Here is a 21,803-nt window from a genome sequence, read left to right on the forward strand (position 1 = left end):
ACTTGCCTTTATACCCCTTCCATTTAAATGCCTCTTCAGTGTAGGAGATTAGCTTTCTAGAAAGACTAAACTGCTTTCTAATATTCAGTCTGATACCAGCAGAGAATTCTTAACAAGGAAACAGTGGTGGGTTTCAATTTTTTTTAGAACCTCTTCTGTAGGTGTGGCCTGCTTTGTGGGAGTGGCTTGCCAGCCATGTGACTGGGTGGGAGTGGCTTGATGGCCATGTGGCCAAGTAGGAGTGGCTTGCCAGTCATGTGACTGTGTGGGAGTGGCCAACTTGTAAAATGTGGTGAAACTCACTTAACAATGCTCTTGCTTAGCAACCAAAATGTTGGCTAAGAAACTGGCATTTGAAGCACGCAAGTCTTAAAGGTGTCAGGTTACAAGACCCTTGCATCCTTAACCCTTTAGAAAAAAACCCCAGGGATGTTCAAACTTGACAGCTTTAAGACTTATGGACTTCAACTCCCAGAATTCCTCCTCCAGTCATGTTGGCTCAGGAACTCTGGCACTGAAGCACGCAAGTCTTAAAGCTGTCAAGTTATAAGACCCTTGCACCCCTAACCCTTTAGGGAAAAAAACCCAGGGGTGTTCAAACTTGAGAGCTTTAAGACTTGTGGACTTCAACTCCCAGAATTCCTCCTCTTGTTCTTCATCTTGATGATGTGCGGACGGGCGGGGGGAGGGAGCTGGAACCGGTTCTAAATGGCACTGTAGATTTGTGGAACCTCTTCTATAGAAGAGGTTAGACCTGGCAGGAACCTATCCCTGCAAGGAAATATTTTCAAATCTTTACATTTCAGCTTGGGATATCAAAGCAAGTATTTCTGGTGGTAAGAACAGAAGTTCTGCTTCAAGGGTACCCAGATTCTTTTTGGGAGAAAGAGCAGTGGGGATCATGGGAGACTCACGTCAACTTTGATAATGAACTTTTAAACTTAGGCATAGCCAGTGGTGGGATTCAGCCACCACATCGGGAGAACTGGTTGTTAACTTTCTGAACAGTTCACCTTTCTGGTGAACTGGTTGTTGGAAGAAATCATTAGGGCAGAGAACTGGTTGTTAAATTATTTGAATCACACCCTTGGGCATAACTATGGGTGTTGTTGTTGTAGCCTCATAAGTCCTCGGACTTACGAATGACAGCTCGGCAGCAGCCAGGCGCGTCTTAGCCAATCAGACGCGCCTGCCGGTTGCCGGGCTGTCATATGCGAATCTATTGGCTCGACTGTCTGACAGCCGAGTATAAAAGGCTGTCAGATGGAGGAGAGGTGCCGGTCTACTCACAGTTGATGTTCGTTCTATGTTGCTTGTAATAAACTGCTTGAAAGGTTACCTCAGACGCCTCCTCGTCATTTCTGCCGCCGATATAACACTGGCGACGAAGGTGGGGGAACTCCGGCTCTGAGTACAACCTGAAGAACAAGCAACGATCTTATTAGGCACGTAGACCAGACCGAACAAACCGCGCCTCAAATCGCCTCAGCCACGAACAAATGGCCGGCATGCCAGCCTTCGCTCCTTTCAGAGCTGGTGGAGAGTCCTGGGCAGCATTCTTGGAGAGATTTGAGTGCTTTCTTATTGCCAACAATAGACGGGGTTATTCTCAGGCTAGAAAATGCGGATTTTTTTTAACCGCCTGCGGTCCTGAGATGTTCGCAACGGCCCGATCTTTTGCTGCCCCTAGGGCCATATACGATTTAACTTGGGAAGAACTCACTGAAGGGCTTCAAGCCTACTATGCACCTACCCCTTCACAGATCGCCCGCCGTTTTGCCTACTGCAGGCGAGTACAAAAGCCATCAGAAACAGTAAATCAGTTCCTGCAGGCTCTACGAGTTGCCGCAGCGCAATGCGACTTCCCTGATTTAGAGGATAACTTGGCAGAACAGTTTGTATGTGGCCTCAAGGACATTTTCCTGAGGCGCAGACTCCTAGGAAAGCCTAAAGTGACGCTTGTATTTGCCATAGATGAAGCCAGGGCCGCCGAACTAGCTGATCTATCTTCGGTTGAGATTGACCGTTACTTGTCTCACGCGGCCGCTGTGTCCACTATGCCTGCATTGCCTGCCCTGTCTGCCTTGCCGGGTCCTGAACCCTCTCCACCTCAACCTTCCACATATATAATCAACTTGATCGATGAACTGGCACCTTTGCCAGAACACCTCCGTACGACTCAAGTGGATTGTCTGAGGGCTACCCCTCGCCGTCCTCAACAACAGCAAAGCCAGGCGCTGCTCTGTTCTCCTGCCGCTGCTTCTCTTTGCCTCGGCTGCAGAGGCTCGCATCCCCGGTCTACCTGCCCATTCAAGACCGCAGTATGCCGCCGCTGCGGCAAGAAGGGACATTTAGCGCAGGTCTGCCGGGCCGCCCTGCCTCCTCTCTCACCAGCCAAACAACCACCTGTCTACGGTCCTCCTCCACCTCCAAAGAATCAACCATCCAGGCGGCCGCAGCCACGCCAGGACGAGTGCTACACGCTAACTGAGGGCGTACCTGACATTCCCGCTGTCTCTGTCAACCTAGCAACCGAGGGTATGCAGAAGATAACAATAATTGTCACCATTGAGGGCTCCCCCTGTTTAATGGAAGTCGATTCTGGCTCCTCCCGCTCCCTCCTTTCTTGGGCCACCTTCACGAAACTCTGCCCCCATGTGACCAAGTCCCAGCTTTCGCCACCGGACGCTATCCTAAGGGACTATCAAGGATCAAACATCACCACCCTGGGGTGCTATGAGTTGTGGGTTGCCTATGGGAGCCGCTGTGCTGTCCTCCCAGCCCTCATTGTTCTCAAGCCGTTTCCCTCAATTCTGGGTTTAGATTGGTTTTCACCTTTAGGGTTATCCCTAACTGGGGTGCACAGTGTGGTGGACATGCCCCCCGATGTAGCAGCAGTCCTTTCGTACTATGCTGACATATTCAATGGGCAGCTGGGCCAATACAAGGGCACCCCCATCTCCCTTAACTTGGACCCCCAGGTTGCTCCTATCAGGCTGAAGGCCCGCAGGGTGCCTTTTGCCTTGAGGCCAAAAGTTGACGCCGAGCTTAACAAGCTCTTGGTGCAGGGAGTGCTGGAACCCGTTGACCATTCATGATGGGAAACCTCCATAGTGATTCCCGTGAAGGCCGACGGGTCCATCAGGATCTGCGCCAACTACAAGTCGACGATCAAACTTGGCCTCCAGGCAAACCCCTATCCAGTCCCTGTCATGCAGCATCTGCTCCACTCCTTGGGGCAGGGCTGCATTTTCTCTAAACTGGATATGGCGCAGGCCTACCAGCAGCTCCCTGTGGATGACAATGCGGCGGCCGCCCAGACCATCGTCACCCACCGGGGGGCTTTCCATTGTCGCCGCCTACAATTTGGCGTATCCGTTGCCCCGGGGATCTTCCAGAGCCTCATGGAGCGCTTGCTCCATGGGCTCCCTGGCATTGTTCCCTACTTTGATGACGTCCTGATCGCTGCAAGCAGCCGCTCAGACCTCATCAAAGTACTCAGGAAGGTCCTCGACCGTTTTAGGGGCGTGGGCTTAAAATTGAAGCGCAGCAAATGTTCCTTTGCTGTGCCCCAAATGGAATTCCTGGGCTTCATGATTGATGCCCAGGACATCCACCCCACCCCTTCCAAAATTGCCGCCATAAGGAACGCTCCCCCCCAACCTCGAAGGCGCAGCTTCAAGCGTTCCTTGGCCTTTTAAATTTCTACACGCCATTCATTCCGCACAAGGTGTCACTAGCCGAGCCGCTGCATCGGTTGCTCGACCGATCCGCGGCCTGGTGCTGGGGAAGCCACGAAGCGTATGCGTTTGCGGCTGTCAAATCCTGCTGATGTCAGAGGCAGTCTTAGTCCAATACAGCGACAAGCTGCCCCTGACTTTAGCCTGTGACGCCTCCCCCGTGGGTTTGGGGGCGGTTCTGAGCCACCTCCTTCCCAATGGCTCAGAAGCCCCCATAGCTTTTTACTCCCGGACACTTTCCTCCGCCGAGAGGAACTACAGCCAGATTGACAAGGAGGCTCTGGCTGTGGTGTCCGGGGTTAAAAAGTTCCACGATTATCTATATAGTCGGCACTTTACCCTCTACACCGACCACAAGCCGCTCCTTGGGCTTTTGGCCGGTGATAGGCCGACCCCACCCATCCTATCCCCTAGGATGACCAGATGGACGGAGTTCCTGGCAGCGTACTCCTACGCCCTATGCTACCGTCCGGGCAAGCACCTAGGGCATGCAGATGCCCTCAGTCGCTGCCCCCTTCTTTGCGAGGATCCCCAGTCGGTTCCTTGCCTATCAGTCCTCTCCATTGCCGAGCTGGACTTGCCCCTGACTGGCAGGCAAGGGTGGATGCGTACTTAATGGCACAGCACTCCACTCCTTGCCCCCTGACTCGGAAAAGCCCCGCGGAGCTGCTGATGGGCAGGCGCCTGCGGACCACCCTGGATAGACTGTACCCCCTCTATTCAGGAATTCAGCCTGGCAACCTGGGGTCTCCCTCCCGCACCTTCCTTCCTGGGGACGTAGTTTGGGCTCGCAATTATTCCGGTGATCCTCGATGGGTGCCTGCCACCATCATCGAGGTAACGGGTCCCGTCTCCTACAGGGCCAGACTTCCAGATGGCACCATATGGCGGCGGCACCTGGATCAATTGAGGAGCCGCCACACCAACGAAGATCCAGCTCAAACCGTCCCGCAGAGGCCAGCCACCGACGCCTCACAACCGGCCCCGATTCCGCAACAAGGCACGCAAATACAACATCATCCGGCCTTCACATATGCAGGCCAGCCTACCACAGCCTCTGGGGTTTCTCAACCCTTCATTGGCAATTCCAACCCCTCTCCATCCGAGACCGCAAACGTCCATCCCGAGTTATTAGGCCTCCTTGTGCCTGGCCCTCCCCAGTTGCAGGCCGCTTACCGGCCTATTCAAAATCCACCGCCATCCTCGGCCGAGCCCCCTTCGCCCAGCCTACCTCCTTCTTCCAGTCCTCCAGCACACCCGGGATGTTCTTCTGACGTCACCTGGAGCTACACTCCCCGAAAGGAGAAGCTCTTACAGGGACATCCTCTTCAAGCACCGCCTGCAGTCCAACTGCGGTGTTCAGGGCGTGTCCGCCATTCCCCTGCGTACTTACGCGATTACGCCTGCACCATCTCAGACGCATGCGCATCGCTGGGGGGGAAGGAGTGTTGTAGCCTCGTAAGTCCTTGGACTTACGAATGACAGCTCGGCAGCAGCCAGGCGCGTCTTAGCCAATCAGACGCGCCTGCCAGTTGCCGGGCTGTCATACGCGAGTCTATTGGCTCGACCGTCTGACAGCCGAGTATAAAAGGCTGTCAGACGGAGGAGAGGTGCCGGTCTACTCACAGTTGATGTTCGTTCTATGTTGCTTGTAATAAACTGCTTGAAAGGTTACCTCAGACGCCTCCTCGTCATTTCTGCCGCCGATCTAACAGTTGTCATCTTATTTTACTTACTTGAGCTCTAGGATTTAATATTTCAAAAATCACATCAAAACTTGAATGTTCCTGAAAAGCTTAATGTTTTACATGTGAAATCAACTATTTGCATCGGTCATTAAGAAAAAAAAATAATCCCTATCTTTTTTCCATTTTGACTTCTGTAAGAAGAGGGAAATGGTCAGACCAGTTAGATCAGTGTTTCTCAACCTTGGCAACTTGAAGATGTCTGGACTTCAACTCCCATAATTCCCCCGCCAGCGAGTGCTGGCTGGGAAATTCTGGGAGTTGAAGTCTGGACATCTTCAAGTTGCCAAGGTTGAGAAACACTGAGTTAGATTGTCTGAAGGAAACAATTCCACACCAACTCTGTCATTACTTGTTTACTCAGATCCTGCTTTGGTTTTTCTTGGGCAATTACATCAGCCTTTGGATTTAAGAATATAAGAACATCATTTTAGCATTTTGTTCCTCCAGTGGCCATAAACAAGACTTGAGTTCAGTACCACTTTCCTGATCATGCTCTGTAATACTGAAGGCACTGTAAACCCATCATGACTAGTGGCCATTGGTAGCTTGACCTCTCTTTTTAAATCATCCAATTAAATTGGAATTAGCTGAAGGCTCTGATAAATAGTGTTTGAAATCACATCTGGACAGTCAAAGGCTGATTACTCTGTACAGTTTAGGTTAATATTCTTATTTCTACATAATTTTGTAGCCCTAGAATTCAGGAATGCCTGAATGTATCCATTATAGCATCAAAAACCTCATGAAGAGGTTTGCTAAGGATCTGTTGGGAAATGGTCTGTCTCATTTATGATGATTCTTAACATAGTTTAATATTGCACTGGATTACTGTATAAAGCAATTAATTAAGATTTGATTGCCCATATTTGCTTTTTTTTTAAATGAATTTAACAGCTGGCCAGTAGTGGCAAAAATATTTACCAATGAGATTTAGGCAAGCTATATAAAGTAGTTCTGAAATTCTGGAGATAGCTCCAGCTATGCTTTATCATCCTAAGTAAATGGGTAATTAAAACTGGGTGTAAAACTGAAATCTTAGTGCTTGCTTGTTAATAATTCAGTGGTTGTAAATTTTGGACCTGATAAATTTTGGTCTCCTGGATAATAAAAGGATTTATTTTATTTCATGAGTAATGACTTTCTTTTAATTACATTAAAGAGGAGATAATGGCAATTCTCCATGCTTAAGGCAACATTGTTATTTGTCCTTTTCCCCCTCATATTAAAACATTCATTTAATCTTGTCCAGGAATAAAATGTTGGAGGCCTGTCAGCATCAGTTTTATAGATAACTCTTCTTTTTTAAAAAAGATATTGGGTATCATAAGGCTCAAGGGCTGCCTTGCCAGACTCATTTATTTCCATTTACCTTTTGTCAGCATTGCAGATGGAAGACATTCAATTAAATCATGTCACCTGTTACTTGTGATCTAATTTGTATTGTAAATGGCACAGATTAGAATGCCAAGCTTCATGTGCCCCCAACTTTTTGAAATTATGTAGAACAGTAATCCCTTTGGAAATGTTAGAAAAAGTGTGCATATGAGAAGAATCGTTACTTATGCACAGTGTGTTCCAAGGTCCTTGTCAGGGCTTCTAAGATCAAATCTATCCTGCTTATTTTTCCATCCATGCTTCAAGCAAGTTATCTTGGCAGGAACAGCCCTTCCATTAGGAAGAGTTGAATAACCACCTTACACAGCAGATCCTACAGGTGTCTGTGGAGAGCAATAGTAGCAACCCCACATCAACTGCTTCTCTGCATTAGTGAACATCCCTAAACTGCCCCTTTGTGTTTAGTTGGAAAATGGATACTCTCCTAGTAGCGGGATTGAAGAAGGTTTTTGCAGCTAATCTACTGAATTTGGCTGATACTGACAAATTGAACGGGGTTAATATTTGGATGAGAAACCACTGAAAATACCAAGGGTGTAACACTAAACTAGGAGCTTAAAAATAACATCCCAAATATTTCATTGTTTTAGACAATGTATATGGCTACTCATCTTTTATATGAACTCTGGAAGCTAATAACAATCAGTGAACAAAAATATAAAACTTCTAGAAACTAAATAGAAAGCAGAATTAAAACAAAGATATAACATCTTATAATAAGTTCACAGCACATATTGTTAAGTTAAGAACATGGGTGGTAAAAAGATTTTACTCTCTTTCTCTCCTTGTAAAATAAATGTGATTGGGATGAAGAAGAGGCATCATCTCCATTTCAGGGAACTAAACATCATGGCATAGCTTTTACATTAAATCCAGTATCAGTATCAGTATCAGTATCAGTATCAGTATTGTGCCTTATTTTTCCAAGAACATCTGATTTTCATATAGTTCTCTGCAGTATTATAGTGAATCTTTTTTCACTTTAAAAGTTGCTTATCCCAGTGGTTAGGTCTTGAAGTCAATTTCAATGTTCTTTGGATTATGAGTACTTTTTTCTTGTTCCAAAAATATTGTCTTTCTCCTCTGAACATTATATTTTGTACATAGACACATTCATGGACACACTTCACATTTTTACACTGCCCTTACTAATATGCTTCGCACTGTAGATAGCTATCAAGAGACAGAAACCGACTTCCGTTTTGCTAATTGTTAATTCAGCAGTACAGCAGGAAAGCTTTAACATTATCCGTAGCTTTTATCCTTTTTGATGACTTAGGATTCCATTTCCAAAAAATTGTCCTGCTGACATATGCACTTTTTGTAACTTCATTGCTTCCTAGCTTTACCTATATTTGGCTTTACCGTTGCAGAGCTGAATAATTTCAGATCCATTTAATATCATGTCAAATTTTTGAATTTATTCATTAATTATCAAATTTATATGGCCACCCATCTCACAGGAAATGATTCTGGGTGGTCTATTATATGAATAATATTATTCATTATTATTTTTTGACAAACAAAAATATTTTTAATGCATTGAAATTGGTATTTTCATTTGAGTTTAATAAAAACAGGGAAGGAAATTATTTTTGTTGCTCAGGTATTTCGACTTGCCAGCCAATGGACATCCTTTTATCAAGATTAACTGCTTTTTTGACCTCTAGGAAATTCAAGCTTGCATCATCAGTGATGCAATTTTTTCTTTCATCTTGGTTTTTCCAAGCATCAGGCCCAGTCATCAGGAGTCTTGCCTTTGTATTATGTGTCCAAATATTTAAGCTTTAGATTCACTTTTTGTATTTTTTTTCAGCAGCCTGGATTTACTTCGTATTATACTGACTGAAGTCCAAAATATTTTCTCCAACATTACTGTTCAAAAACTTTTGTTCATTTTTGATGGTTCAGTCCAAAGACTGCAAGGGTTTTTAGCTACATTTTTCTCTAATGTGTAGCAGTAAAGCATTCATGTGATCAATAAAGCAAAAATAGACATTTATTTGTTTCCTAGATTTATATTCTTCAAAAAGCAATACATGTAATGCTTGTTCCTCCCATTATTTTCCATAAGTGGCATACTTTAAAATTTTAAAAATTATTTCATTTAAAGTGTTAATTAACTTTATCTAGCATCTTTATTCTTCAATTAACAATGTTATCTTATTCTTTTATATGGGACAATGTTTCTAATGAAAGATTGCTCTAATGTTCCTTCTCTTATCTTTTTAAGTATTACTCTTTTGGGTTATATTTGTTTGTATATTGCCTTTGCTAATCTTACCTAAACTTTAGTTATGAAATTCAATTTCATAACACTTGCCGTATGTATGAAGTGCAATTTTATACTGTTCAAAGTATAACTCCTATGCTCCAAGAAATGCTATTCCAAAATATTGGATATAATTTTAAAAATATTATTTCTATTCTGTACTATTTCTGCTGTTTGATTATTTGAAATGCCCTGTATTTGGAATGTGGCCAATTCTAAAAGGGTACTTGACCAAAGACATTGTTATCAGTCTTCCAACATTTTCCAGACTCTCAGAGCCAAGTTGTCGAAGTTTTCTGTTGCTCTTATCATAACAATTGTGAGACAACCAAAACAGAAACCACCAATGGAACTTCCCCCATTCTCCTATGCTTATGTTGTGTCTCTATTCACTGTGGGAAGAACAAGCAGAACTACCTGCAGAATAAAAACACCCAGACACTACCATGGTTTAGAACTTGCAGATAAGAAACATAACCTGCACTAAGGAAGGGAGTAGAGTTGATAGGTTTCTCAAATGGGAAATTGATGCACTTTCCTGACCTTTCACATTGAAAATCAAGGAACATTCCATGTTTACAATATATTCCACCACTTTTGATGCTTTTTCAGTGGGAAATTGGGATTGTAATTTAATAGGGAGTGAACTGAAATTTTGGCTTATTTATTGAAAATTTTCAAATAATTGCACAAAGTATTTCAGTTGTGTTAAACCTTTCTTTTTCTTTCTTTTCTTTTCTTTTTCATGTTTAGGAGTGCGCTTAGACAGAGTACGTGGTGGTCGCCAGAAGTACAAGCGCAGAATAGATGCAGAAAATAGTCCATACCTGAATCCTCAACTAGTCCAGCCAGCCAAAAAGCCATGTAAGTACCTAGGAAGACAGAGAAACCTTTGATGTCATCAATCCATGAAGGAATAGAAACAAAATAGCATACTGTCTTGAATAAATGATTTTGTCCAGTATTTTTATCAACTTGTTCCTTTTTCAGAATAGCTGAAGAAAACACACTTTGAGGGTAAGAGTTTCATAATGCCCAATTTATGCTATACAAATTTTACATTTCCAGGTGATCTTTATTTTCACTGGTACATAAAATGGGTTGTGCTAGGATCATTAGTTCATTGAAGCTTCTAGTCTCAGATTTTACAAGAATGAAATGTTGTAGTTTTCACTAACTAGATGAATTTTACTGCTCAACCTCTCAATGAAAATGCATTAGGAGCCTCATTAATTTATAGCAATAGAAGGTTGAAACACTACCTGTATTTCAATAAAACAGCAACGTACTACAACTATAAAATATATTAAGGTAGGGTTTATTCGTGTGTGTGTAGTTAAAACAGGTATGAGTTTTCTTACATCCAAATGGTACTTAAAAAGCAAAATATAGACTGAAATTAAAGATTTTGCAAATTATGCAAATTCATACATGCTAATTCCCTAAAGAAAATGTAATAACACTCCATGGTATAAAAATCAATTTCATATCCTGTACCAAGAGGAATTGGCAATAAATGCAAATTCTTTCATATGGTACTTGCAAGCTGGCTGCCATTAAGTAGTGGCACAAACCACTGGGATACAAATGCCCTATTTGAGACAAATGTAATAAAGGGTTTTAAATGCTGCACTGAAGGCCCTTACCTGGTTGTGTCAAAAAGCAGTACATTGTTTTTCACCTGCCATTCCCCAGCACAGGACTCTGCTGGATACAATACGCATGAGCCATATGGAGACCTGGAAAGCAAATAAATAAGTTCTGAACTGTAAGTGAAAGGGCATTTTAGCGATGTCAGAGGAAAAACAAACCAGTTTTACATAAAATTAAGGCTTAAGTGAACATATGGCATCGTTTCATTTTGCCTTTCCAAAAATCATTATGCTGATTATACTTTCAATTGTCCAATCTGGCATCTTCCACACAGTCCACATAAGCTGTTCTACCCCTCTGTAAATACAATATAAGGTTGCATTAAGCAGATTTTGCGCATAATAATAATAAAAACTTTCTGATAATACAATAAAATTCAATGAACTCTAGTGTTTAATTTCATTAGAGGTTTAGATTTTTCTGGATGCACAGATTGCCAGCTTTTTATTTATTTTATCTTGTGCCATTGATTTGAATTGCTGACAGCTCGGCCATGCACACACAATTAAGCCTATTTAACACAGACTTCGTTTAATGCTGCCGGATTGAAAATGTAGGAGATTGAAAGAGTGCAATACAGAAGTGAGAAATCCTGAGAAAAGCATAATGTAATGAACAGGCACTGTCTAAAGAATATTACCACCCTTTTTTGCAACTCCTATTAATTTCAAATGATATCTTCTCTGTAGGTCCATTGGAATTAACAGAGAAACAGCATGTTATATGTAAGAAAGTAACTAGTACAATTCTAATTTGCTATGAAGATAGGCTAGTTTACAGATTTTCACATAACATTGTAAGGGATTCCTAACCCCCCAACCCTCCCAATTGCTATGAAATAGAAGCACAAAAGTTTGTGGAATCAACTTCTTGCAAATATATAACAGAGGAAACAGTAAAATGGCTTTTAAGAAATAAGTAGAGATTTTTCTGGATTCTGGCACAGTTTTTTGTTTGTTTGTTTGGGTTTTTGTTTTGTTTTGCTGATTTGTTATGGAAAGTAGGTAGATAAAGGTAAAGGAATCCCTGCGGATTTTACTCCACTAGTTCTTGATCAATTTTGAAAAAGTAGTATGTTGGGGTGGGATGGGATATTTATTTTTTTGCCAGAGTTGAAACATAAGAACATCTACCTCCTTCTGCCAATTACCTCCCTGCGACCAATTAGATCTCATAGATTGGGCCTCCTCCGAATTCCATCTGCCAGCCAGTGCCGGCTGGCAACTACAAGGAGGAGGGCCTTTTCAGTAGTAGCTCCGACCCTTTGGAACGAGCTCCCCGTGGAGATTCGTACTCTCACCACCGTCCAGGCCTTCCGCATAGCCCTTAAGATCTGGCTAGCCCGTCAGGCCTGGGGACAAAGATAGCCGCCCCTCCTGAATGATGAATGAATGTTGCTCATTATTTTTACTTATGTGTGTCTACGTTTGTATTCCCCCTTTCCTGATTTTATGTGAGCCGCCCTGAGTCCCCTCAGGGAAAAGGGCGGCCTATAAATGTTAATAAATATCTAAATATCTAAATATCTAGGCTTTTTAAATCATATGATTAAAACCTTTTGTAATTGCCTGTTCTTTTAATATGGGTATAGGATCTGCAAGAGGTAGAATATACCCTCAGTTTTAACCAGCCCTTTTCCATTACATCTCCCACATCAACAGCATTCACAAGTGATGCATTACGGACTTAGTGTTCCTCTTGTCATTTCAAAGAAGCCCTTATTAATAATAATAAAATATGTTTGATGCAATGCTTTGCAATTGGCTTTTGCATTTGTTTTATGAAGGACTGACATACTTCACCTTTCTGACATACACATTTGTAAAATACTGGAGACAAATAGATCAGAACTCCAGAATAAATTACATTACAGAACATTTTAAAAAACCGTTTTGGAGTGAGCTTTGTCACTTAAAAAAAATGAATTGCAATTTCTAAACATAGTTGAAGTTTATTGCTGAACCTGGTGGAAACCTCTGCGTGTAAGTTGTTTGTTAAATCAGTTAAATATTTGGAGAACTTTGCTTAACTTGCTTTTTTTCCAATTATTAAAAACACAAAGATGATCACAGTTAGTGTGCAATGCTGAACACAGTCAGCAATTGTGCTTTGTTTTCACCAAGCTGTGAATGATTTCAATTTATGGTATTTATAATGGTTACATATAAATACCGTGGTGTCACGGTGGTTAGAATGTAGTAGTGCAGGCTACTTCTGCTGATCACTGGCTGCCAGCAGTTTGGCAGTTTGGGTCTCACTGACTCACAGTTGACTCAGCCTTCCATCCTTCCAAGATCGGTAAAATGAGGACCCAGAGTTTTGGGGGCAATAGGCTGACTCTGTAAACCACTTAGAGAGGGCTGTAAAGCACTATGAAGTGGCATATAAGTCTAAGTGCTATTGCTATTGCTACATATTTAATTATATTTGTTATAAACATTCAGATTTCAAAGAGGAGAATTCAAAGTGTGAGAGAAATTATAGTTTCTTTTCCCATCGGTTCCTCAACTTGATCAAGCAGGAGATTAGAGTTCATGTGCATATTTGCTCAACCAGTATTGTGCATAGATGAATTTATGTATTTCAATGACTTTTAGAAGGATTTTATTTTATGTTTTTCCTCCGGATCTTGAATATATTATCTGTTCATAAAGTTATATTCTCTCCCCTTTTCCCTTTCAAGTTGAAAAAAAATATCTTTATGAAATATGCCGTAAAAAGTTTTCTAGAAACTGCCGTGTTCCTTTTAAAATCAAATATTTGCATGACATGAGTAACAGAATAATAGATTTAGGGACCTTGGAGGTCTTCTAATACAACCCTAGTTTTTCTCAATCAGGAAACACTATACCATTTCAGACAAATTGTTGTCCAATTTCTTCTCAAAAACCTCCAGTGTTGAAGCACACAATCTGTGGAGACAAGTTGTTCCACTGATTAATTCTTCTAACTGTCAGGAAATTATTTCTTAGTTCTAGGTTGCTTCTCTTCTTGATTATTTTCTATCCTTTGCTTCTTGTCTTGCCTTCACGTCCTTTGGAGAATAGCTTGACTCCTTTTTCTTTGTGGCAACCCCTGAGATATTGGAACACTGCTATCATGTTACCCCTAGTCTTTTTTTTTCATTAAATGAGACATACCCAATTGTTGCAACTGTTCTTCCTGTTTTTCCTCAAGTCCCCTAATCATCTTTGTTGCTCTTCTCTGTACTTTTTCTAGAGTCTCAGCATCTTTTTTATATTGTGGTGACAAAACTGGATACAATATTCCAAGTGGGATATTACCAAGGCATTATAAAGTGGTATTAGCACTTAATGGGATTTTGATTCTATCCCTCTATTAATGCATCCCAGACTGTGTGGGCTTTTTGGCAGCTGCAGCACACTGCTGGCTCATATTTAAATCATTGTCCACTAGGACTCCAAAATCTCTCTCACAGTTACTACTATTGAACCAGGTACCACCTATTCTATACCTGCCATTTGGTTTTTCTTGCATAAATGTAGGACCTTACTTTTCTCTACATTGAATTTAATTTTGTTAAAAGTGAAATCACGTGCATCATGCAAATGATATTATGGTATGCAGGATTTAAGTTGGTGCCTATATGTAATATTCAGGCTAATTGTACAATCTTCTAAAGTTAGTGTGTATGTCCCCCCCCCCCCCAATAGGATTGGTGGAGCTGTATTCTATGGTTCATTTGTACAGCTATGTGTACATTAGGTAGCAATAGCTCTTCAGGTGTCAATGCTCTGTAGCTTTTCCTACATTTACCTTTATGTCTAAAAAGATCTGAATATTATGAGTTGTACCATAATGGTTCTTTTCAAACTTTTCTAAGAACAGAAGAACATCCCTGGCTAATCAATTCATCTAGGAACTTCAGAAACAAGACATCAGCCTTTTCCCACTAGCTAGCTAGCAACAAATATTTTAGATTTATAGCTGGTGATTCAGACTGTTTCTAAGGTAAACAGCTCTCAAGGGTATCGTCTAATACCTACTGATAAACTTAACCTCTATTAATTTTTAAAATTTGCTTTCAGAAAGTATCAGAATTGGTAGGCATTAATCAGATTCCATAGGGTTAAAATATGGACTTCTGGCATCTGAATAGAAGAACCATCAAGAATGTTCCCCTTGGGTTTTTCCACATAACACCTTGTTGAAAATGAATTTTTAAGTCAGCTGATCATATTATTAGCCATGTGTTCCTGAAAGACTATGATTATAACAACTTTCACTACCTTTTCCTGATCCAATATGGGATGCTGAATGAATGAAAGAGGAGGATTGGCTGAATGGTTGATTTTGTAATGGTGTCCACTTAGTACATCATTAATTTTAGCTCCTCTTATATGTTGATGATAATGTCTTCTGTTCATAGTATGATAATGATCACAAATCATGTATATTTACACAACTTTGCTGTAGTTTTTTCCTACTCTTTTCAAAATAAAAATATGTTTATTAAAAATGGAACTGAGCAAAAGAATAGGGGCTGTAAAATATTAGGTAAAATCTATTATTAGAAAATGCTAATTGGAGGCAATTAAGGCAAATTATAGAGTTCAGCTTTTTCATTTTTATCTGATTTATCACTCTTATTCCATATGGAAAATCATGTAAGGTAATCCTTGACTTACAACAGTCCATTTAGTGACCATTCAAAGTTATGACGACACTGGGGAAAAAGTGGCTTAGGACCATTTTTCATGATTATGACAATTGCAGCATCCTCATGGTCATGTTATCAAAATTCAGATCCTTGGAAATTGAATCATATTTATGATAGTTGCAGCTCCCAGGATCATGTGATTCTCTTTTGTGACCTGACAAGCAAAGTCAATGGGAAAACCAGATTCATTTAACAACCATGATATTAACTTAACAACTGCAGTGATTCACTTAAAAATTGCAGAAAGAAAGGTAATAAAAGGGGGCAAAATTCACTGAACAAATGTTTCACTTAGCAACAAAAATGATCATAAATTGAGGGCTACCTATAATTTCAAATGTCCCAAAAGGACTACATTCTCTTGAATGTCCAACCTAATGTGGTGGCAACATTTCCTACATCAAAATGTTCCTAGAATATTCTTGGATGAGCTTGCAGTTAAAAATTCTGAATTTTTTAAAATCCAATCATCACAAATTTAATTCTTGGATTTCTTGTAACTGTGGCTTTTGTTAACAAGCAACTTTTCTCTCTTACTGATGAGCTGTGTTGGATATGTTTGAGTAGGAGGGGTTGCATATTGCATAAACCCCAATTTATTTGTTTCATCCATAGAACTGCAACAATTTCCATCTTCATAATCCCACTCTTTAGACTGGATTTACTTTTGCTGCAACTTCATTATGTTGTTGGCTCTTGTTCAACTTGTTATCTACCAAAGTACCTTTTAAAGTAGATCTTTTACTGTAAGGAGAGAGTCAATTCCCATTTTGTTACAGCAACAGTTGTGGTTGTTACAGAAGTAGAGTAACCAACGTTTTATCTGTCTTTACAGATAACAAGATTGTCTCCCATTTGCTGGTGGCTGAACCAGAGAAGATCTATGCCATGCCTGATCCCACTGTGCCTGACAGTGACATCAAGGCTCTCACCACACTCTGTGATTTGGCAGACAGAGAACTTGTGGTCATTATTGGATGGGCTAAACATATTCCAGGTACATGCTGTGTATCTTACTCAAATGCTATTTTTATCATTTTTATGACATTTTTCAGTATGTGCTTTTGCTATTTCAGAGTGGTTTGAACATGGCTTGCATATTCTTTAAATAATTATTACAACAAATGGGTTTGTAAATATGACTTCAAAGATAGGTCTAAGGTTCCCCATATTTCTGTCCCTTGTGTTTCATTATCCACTTGGTCTAGCTGCTACATAGGTTTTCCCACTGATCTCTATCTCCAAAGATAAAATCCTATGCCTGGATACTGTAGCTCTCAATACATACAATAAGAAAGGCCACTTGACTTCTTCTGTGTATGAGGTTCTTTATACTGTTATATGCTCCCTGTAAAATCCATGGATTTTGGGGTGTGGGGAATCTAAGGGTATCTGACCAACATATGGCCTTTTTTTAAGCAACATCTAGTAAAGGTGCACTTGAATGTTGAAGTATTAAAGTGGATGTGGTTCCTTCCAGTTTATCCCACCATGTTATTTCCACCACTTGCAAGAGAATGAAGCTAGTTACAACTGTCCTTCTCACACATTGATGCAACATATTGTTGATACTTCTGTGTGAAGAATGGTATAAAGAAGGAAGGAACTTAAAATATTCTTATTTAATTTTGAACAAAATAAGCGGGGGTAAGTTTAACTGCCCCAATGGGGATTTTTTGCCACTTGAACATTCCAAAGTATGTTAGAGATTTGTAAATGTGCACGTGTAAGAAAAAAAAAATGTCCTCCTTCCATTAGCTGCCTTCACTGGAATTGTGGATGACCCCAATTGCAATAGACCCCATCCACACAGAGACAAGCACAGACAGGCACATGCTGATACTTCAGCTTTGATTTGGGATATCCTCCCTCCCCCACTAGAGTATTGAGAAGCCTGCATGGATATTATAGCTTTCCATTCCCTTAACTGCTTAGTGAATTAATAGACTAGATAGTTTGCATAGCTGTCATTTTTTCCCCCTTTTCAAAGATCTTAAATTCAGGAGGTGAGAAAACGAAGAATGAAATACCTATTCATGCCCTATCTAGATGGAAGGCTGTATTTGTGCATTTCACTCAGTGCCCTAAAATAGTTTTATCGCTCTACTTTCATCTCTTTAGATTGTTCTTTTAAAGAAAAAGGCAACCTTAATTTTATGATAAAGTTAATCTATAGTGAAGCAGTTTTGACTTTTTTCAAACTTTATCTGATGTCTAGCGCACTTTCAGAGCAATCATCTTCCCACCCAGGGCTGGTTCAAGGCTTCTTGCAGGCCAAGACAAAGCAGCAGAGGGCACTGTTGGTGAGCTTGCTTTTGAAGCGTGCTTGGAACCAACCAGAGAGTCTGTTCATTGTTTGTTGTCATGAGCATGGAATTCAGTATACTAAATACTCCTATGATTCAGAAGCACTCCTACCCAAAAGGTTGTGGTTTCCATTATAAGCCTGGTTGAGCTTTTCAAGTCCATAGAAGACTTTTTCTTGTTCTACCAGCCCACCCCACATGAAAGGGAATGCAAGGGAGGACTTTTTTGGGATGGTTGCTATGAGTTTTTGCAACTAACTGCTAAGGCAGCATAGTTGAGTTCCCTCTCTGTTATCCTTCTGCAAGCAGGCAATAAAATAAAATTAATTTAATTTAAAAATCAGGTAGGCCTTTGGGAGATAAGCTGGACTGACTGTTAATGTCAGGTTTAATTTATTGGGCATGGTCTGTTTTACTGATACATTTTAACTGTATCTTTACTTACAAAGATTTTGTCCTTGTGCAAAGGTGTAATACACATTCCTGTGATTGCTGCTTCTATAAGGATTTTTGCAATAACTTTGTCATCTCCTTTGATTTGCAAACAATCCCCAATTTTTCAGAATTTTTTATTAGCTATTTATTTGTGGACCAGAATTCTATATTTTAATTGGAATATTTCTTTGGTCTACTTGTCAAGCATTTCAGGAAGAATGGGGTGAATTTAAATAGAATAAAAATATGTTTCTTAAGGGCTATATTACTTAATTTTATTGAAATTTTATTGCTATTGTTTTTGTTTTCTATTGAAGATATGAAGTGAATATAGTACAGCTAAAAAAAATGGTTTTTATTTTACTACATCTATTGCTGTGGGGGGTGTGGGTGTCCCTTTCCATATGCATTCCCCACTTAATTCCAACCTGTTCCCGAAGATAAAAGCACTATTTGGGATAGAAAAGGAAGAACTTGTAAGTGTTATTAATATTTGAAAAAAAGAAAAAGAAAACAAAAGAAAAACAAATATTGTCTGGAGTAAAAAGTTGCTCACGTACTGGATACAATTTAAAATTAATCTACTAATTTTGATTTGATTTCTGAAGATAGAACATGTAGACAATGTTATGTCATGTAGACAATGTCATATAGATAGTAACACTAATGCTTTTGTTAGCTATATGACCTATTTATGTGGCTTTCCTTGTTATATGGCTTACCTTGACTAGACACTTAGCATAGGATGTCCATCCCATGCTCTCAGATCAAGGGTACTTCATGGATGAGAAATTTCCTCTGGGAAAATGCATGCTCTATTCTGTGATTGTTTAATTAGTTAGAGAAAAATCCACAGAAACTGGCATGTAAATAGTTCTCATTCATTTAGAGTAATTGCATTAACCTTAGAATTTCAGTACATAACTGATAATTTTGCATATAGCTTTGCTTCTGATACTTTTTGTTTATTTGTTTGTTTTTCTCTTTTGGGCTATCTAAATGCTGATCTAGTTATCTGCCCTTCCCACTGAGATGTAAAAAAATATAAAATAGAATTCTCACCTATTTTAATTATTTTCTGAAACCAAATACTAAATAATTATTAATATACATCTGAATCTTAATTTGGTGGGATGGAAACAGCTCCTAACTGCTCCATGTTTTCTTCAGAAATTTAGTTGTTGAGAGTTTGCTTCACCAATGGCTTATAAACGAGCTTTTGAATCATGAGCAATGTTTTTCTGGTACAGTTAACTTATTTCTGTCTCCTTAAACTAGTTTGTCTTTATGCTTTGAATGCTACAGTAATTTCTTTAATCAAATTGATGGAAGCCCCTTTCCCAGCCCACACTGAAACCAATTTATTGGTCATGATACACCAGCTATGTTACTAACAGACGTAACGAACTGTCAGGCAATATCGCAGTGAAGCTAATTTGAAGTCATTAGGTGTGCAGCGTTCAGGCAACAATTTGTTACAGTGGTTAGGAACACAGCTGACATTTCTGAATGGCTTTGTTCAGAGTAGGTCTAGATGAGCCCAAGCAAATTGTAAACTAATTTAAACATCACTCTGTATTATACTAGCTACTTTGTCTTACACTGGTTGTTAATAAAGCACCCCAGATTAAGTCAAAGCTAGTTAAATAAGTGAGTTTGAGTTTCAACTCTAACAATGCCTACGTCGATCTTACCAATAATTAGGCATTCTCCTTAGAGGCCAGTCAATAACACATTTTGGGGATTGCAAAATATATTTATCAATTTTATTTATATTATGAATACAATACAGGGCTAAGATTTGCCTATAGGAATAGAAGAAAGTAACTGAAAGACAAAAGAAATCCACAGCATCGCTTTACAGTTGTCAGTGATTTGTTGGCTGGTTTACACATTCTCCACTACATATTGGGAATCAGAAATAGCTTTGAGCTGTTGAGGAATATTTAAACACAGGCCAGTTCACAGTAATCCAAGGGCTAATTTGTGATGCCCATTTGCTGAAAATTAAAAAATAATGAAAATCTGTCTGGATTTTTTTTTAATAATGAAAGAAAACAAAACAATTTGACTATGTATGTTTGTATGTATGTAAGCATATATGCATGTGTGTACACACACACACACACACACACACAGAGAGAGAGATAAGGATGCTTTCTATATGAAATATATTTTTCAAAATGTTTCACAGTCATATACTTTACAAAAACACCCTCTTTCATCATTTATTTAGAAATTTGCATATTGCTGTTTAAGTAAGGATGTTTAAAAGTATACAAATATATTCCTAGGTGTGTTGAGATAACATTGCTAATTTTTATGATAAAAATGAATCTGTTCCATTCTATACATAATGATGTTTTTTAATAAATAATACCAAGTTTAGCAGAACGTATTCGTAGATAGGAAAATATAAGATTGGAGCTAATGGTATTTAATAGAGTTTCATTTGTTATTAATTATATCTAAAGGATTTTGACGTTAAAATTTTGAACTTAGAAAAAATATCTGTATCCCATAAAAATTTCATCTACTTTTCAAGTTTGGAACATAGTGCTGAACATTTTGAATGATTGTTTCTAGTTTATTATTTGATCTTATTAAATATGTGTTCATCTATAAATTCCACTAATAGATTTGTTCTTCTGTAACTTCCATATACAAGCCTTTCTATTCTTCTGCAGAAAAATGTAACATTTATATATGAATTGATAGGCTTTATCAGTAACCGAATTAGCTTACTTGCATTAATAAATCAAAGAAATGAAAAGAGTGGTTGCTGTGAAACATGACCGTATCTTATTTGCAAAAGAAAATGATCATGATAGTACTAGGAAATTCTTGACTTGAGAGGAGAGTAAAGGCAGAAGAACAGATGATGGTGCCCTAATAGCCCTTTTTAAGAATGACAGGGCCCTACCATTAGCATCCTTTTATATCCTTGGAAATTGCTCTTGCCTCGCTGTTCTGGTTCCTATCTGCCTGATTCTTTTTTATTTCTCTTTCAATTTCATCCGCGCTCGGATAAGCGCATGCTAACACAATATGATTGAGCTGTAAAATGGAACGCTGTCGCCTCTAATCTCTTTTATGTAGATATGGAGGTTCTTCCAAACTCCACTTCATTCTTTCTCCATTGTTGGCCTTTACAGAATGGGATGCAAAGTAATGGAAACTCACACTGTCAAATATTAGAGCTAGGTTTCGCAGAGGGTGATAAGAAGATTATCAGCCCAGCAGTCAGATCTATTGTTGCCCTTTATGTCAGATTAAAATATTTTTATGTACTGTAACTCGGTTAGTAAAATACAACAGGTATTTAGGAAAGCACTACCGACCCTCATTTTTTTTCTAGAGAGATAATTTTTACATTAGCTGATCTAAATAAAAACTTGTGATAGCTTTATAGAATCTAACTTGAATACAGAAAGTATTGGGTGATTTTATCATGCATTGTGTTTACAGGAATCAGTTGCTTTTGGACATCTGTAAAGATGAAAGGTTTTCTATTTTTTTAAATTCATTAGATGAGATTCTGCTGATGTCTGACCACATTTTGAAAGTCACTTA

General features: G+C 39.6%; 1 protein-coding gene across 1 annotated transcript in view; it reads left to right on the top strand.

The window, feature by feature from the left end:
• ESRRG (estrogen related receptor gamma) overlaps positions 1-21,803 on the top strand; it is a 196,468-nt gene that overhangs the window by 123,718 nt on the left and 50,947 nt on the right. The window contains 2 exon segments of the mRNA XM_032215993.1: positions 9,909-10,019; positions 16,325-16,486. Of these exon segments, the coding sequence (XP_032071884.1) occupies positions 9,909-10,019; positions 16,325-16,486 (273 nt within the window).

The sequence above is a fragment of the Thamnophis elegans genome, chromosome 4, assembly GCF_009769535.1.
Source record: "Thamnophis elegans isolate rThaEle1 chromosome 4, rThaEle1.pri, whole genome shotgun sequence".
Classification (NCBI taxonomy): Eukaryota; Metazoa; Chordata; class Lepidosauria; order Squamata; family Colubridae; genus Thamnophis; species Thamnophis elegans.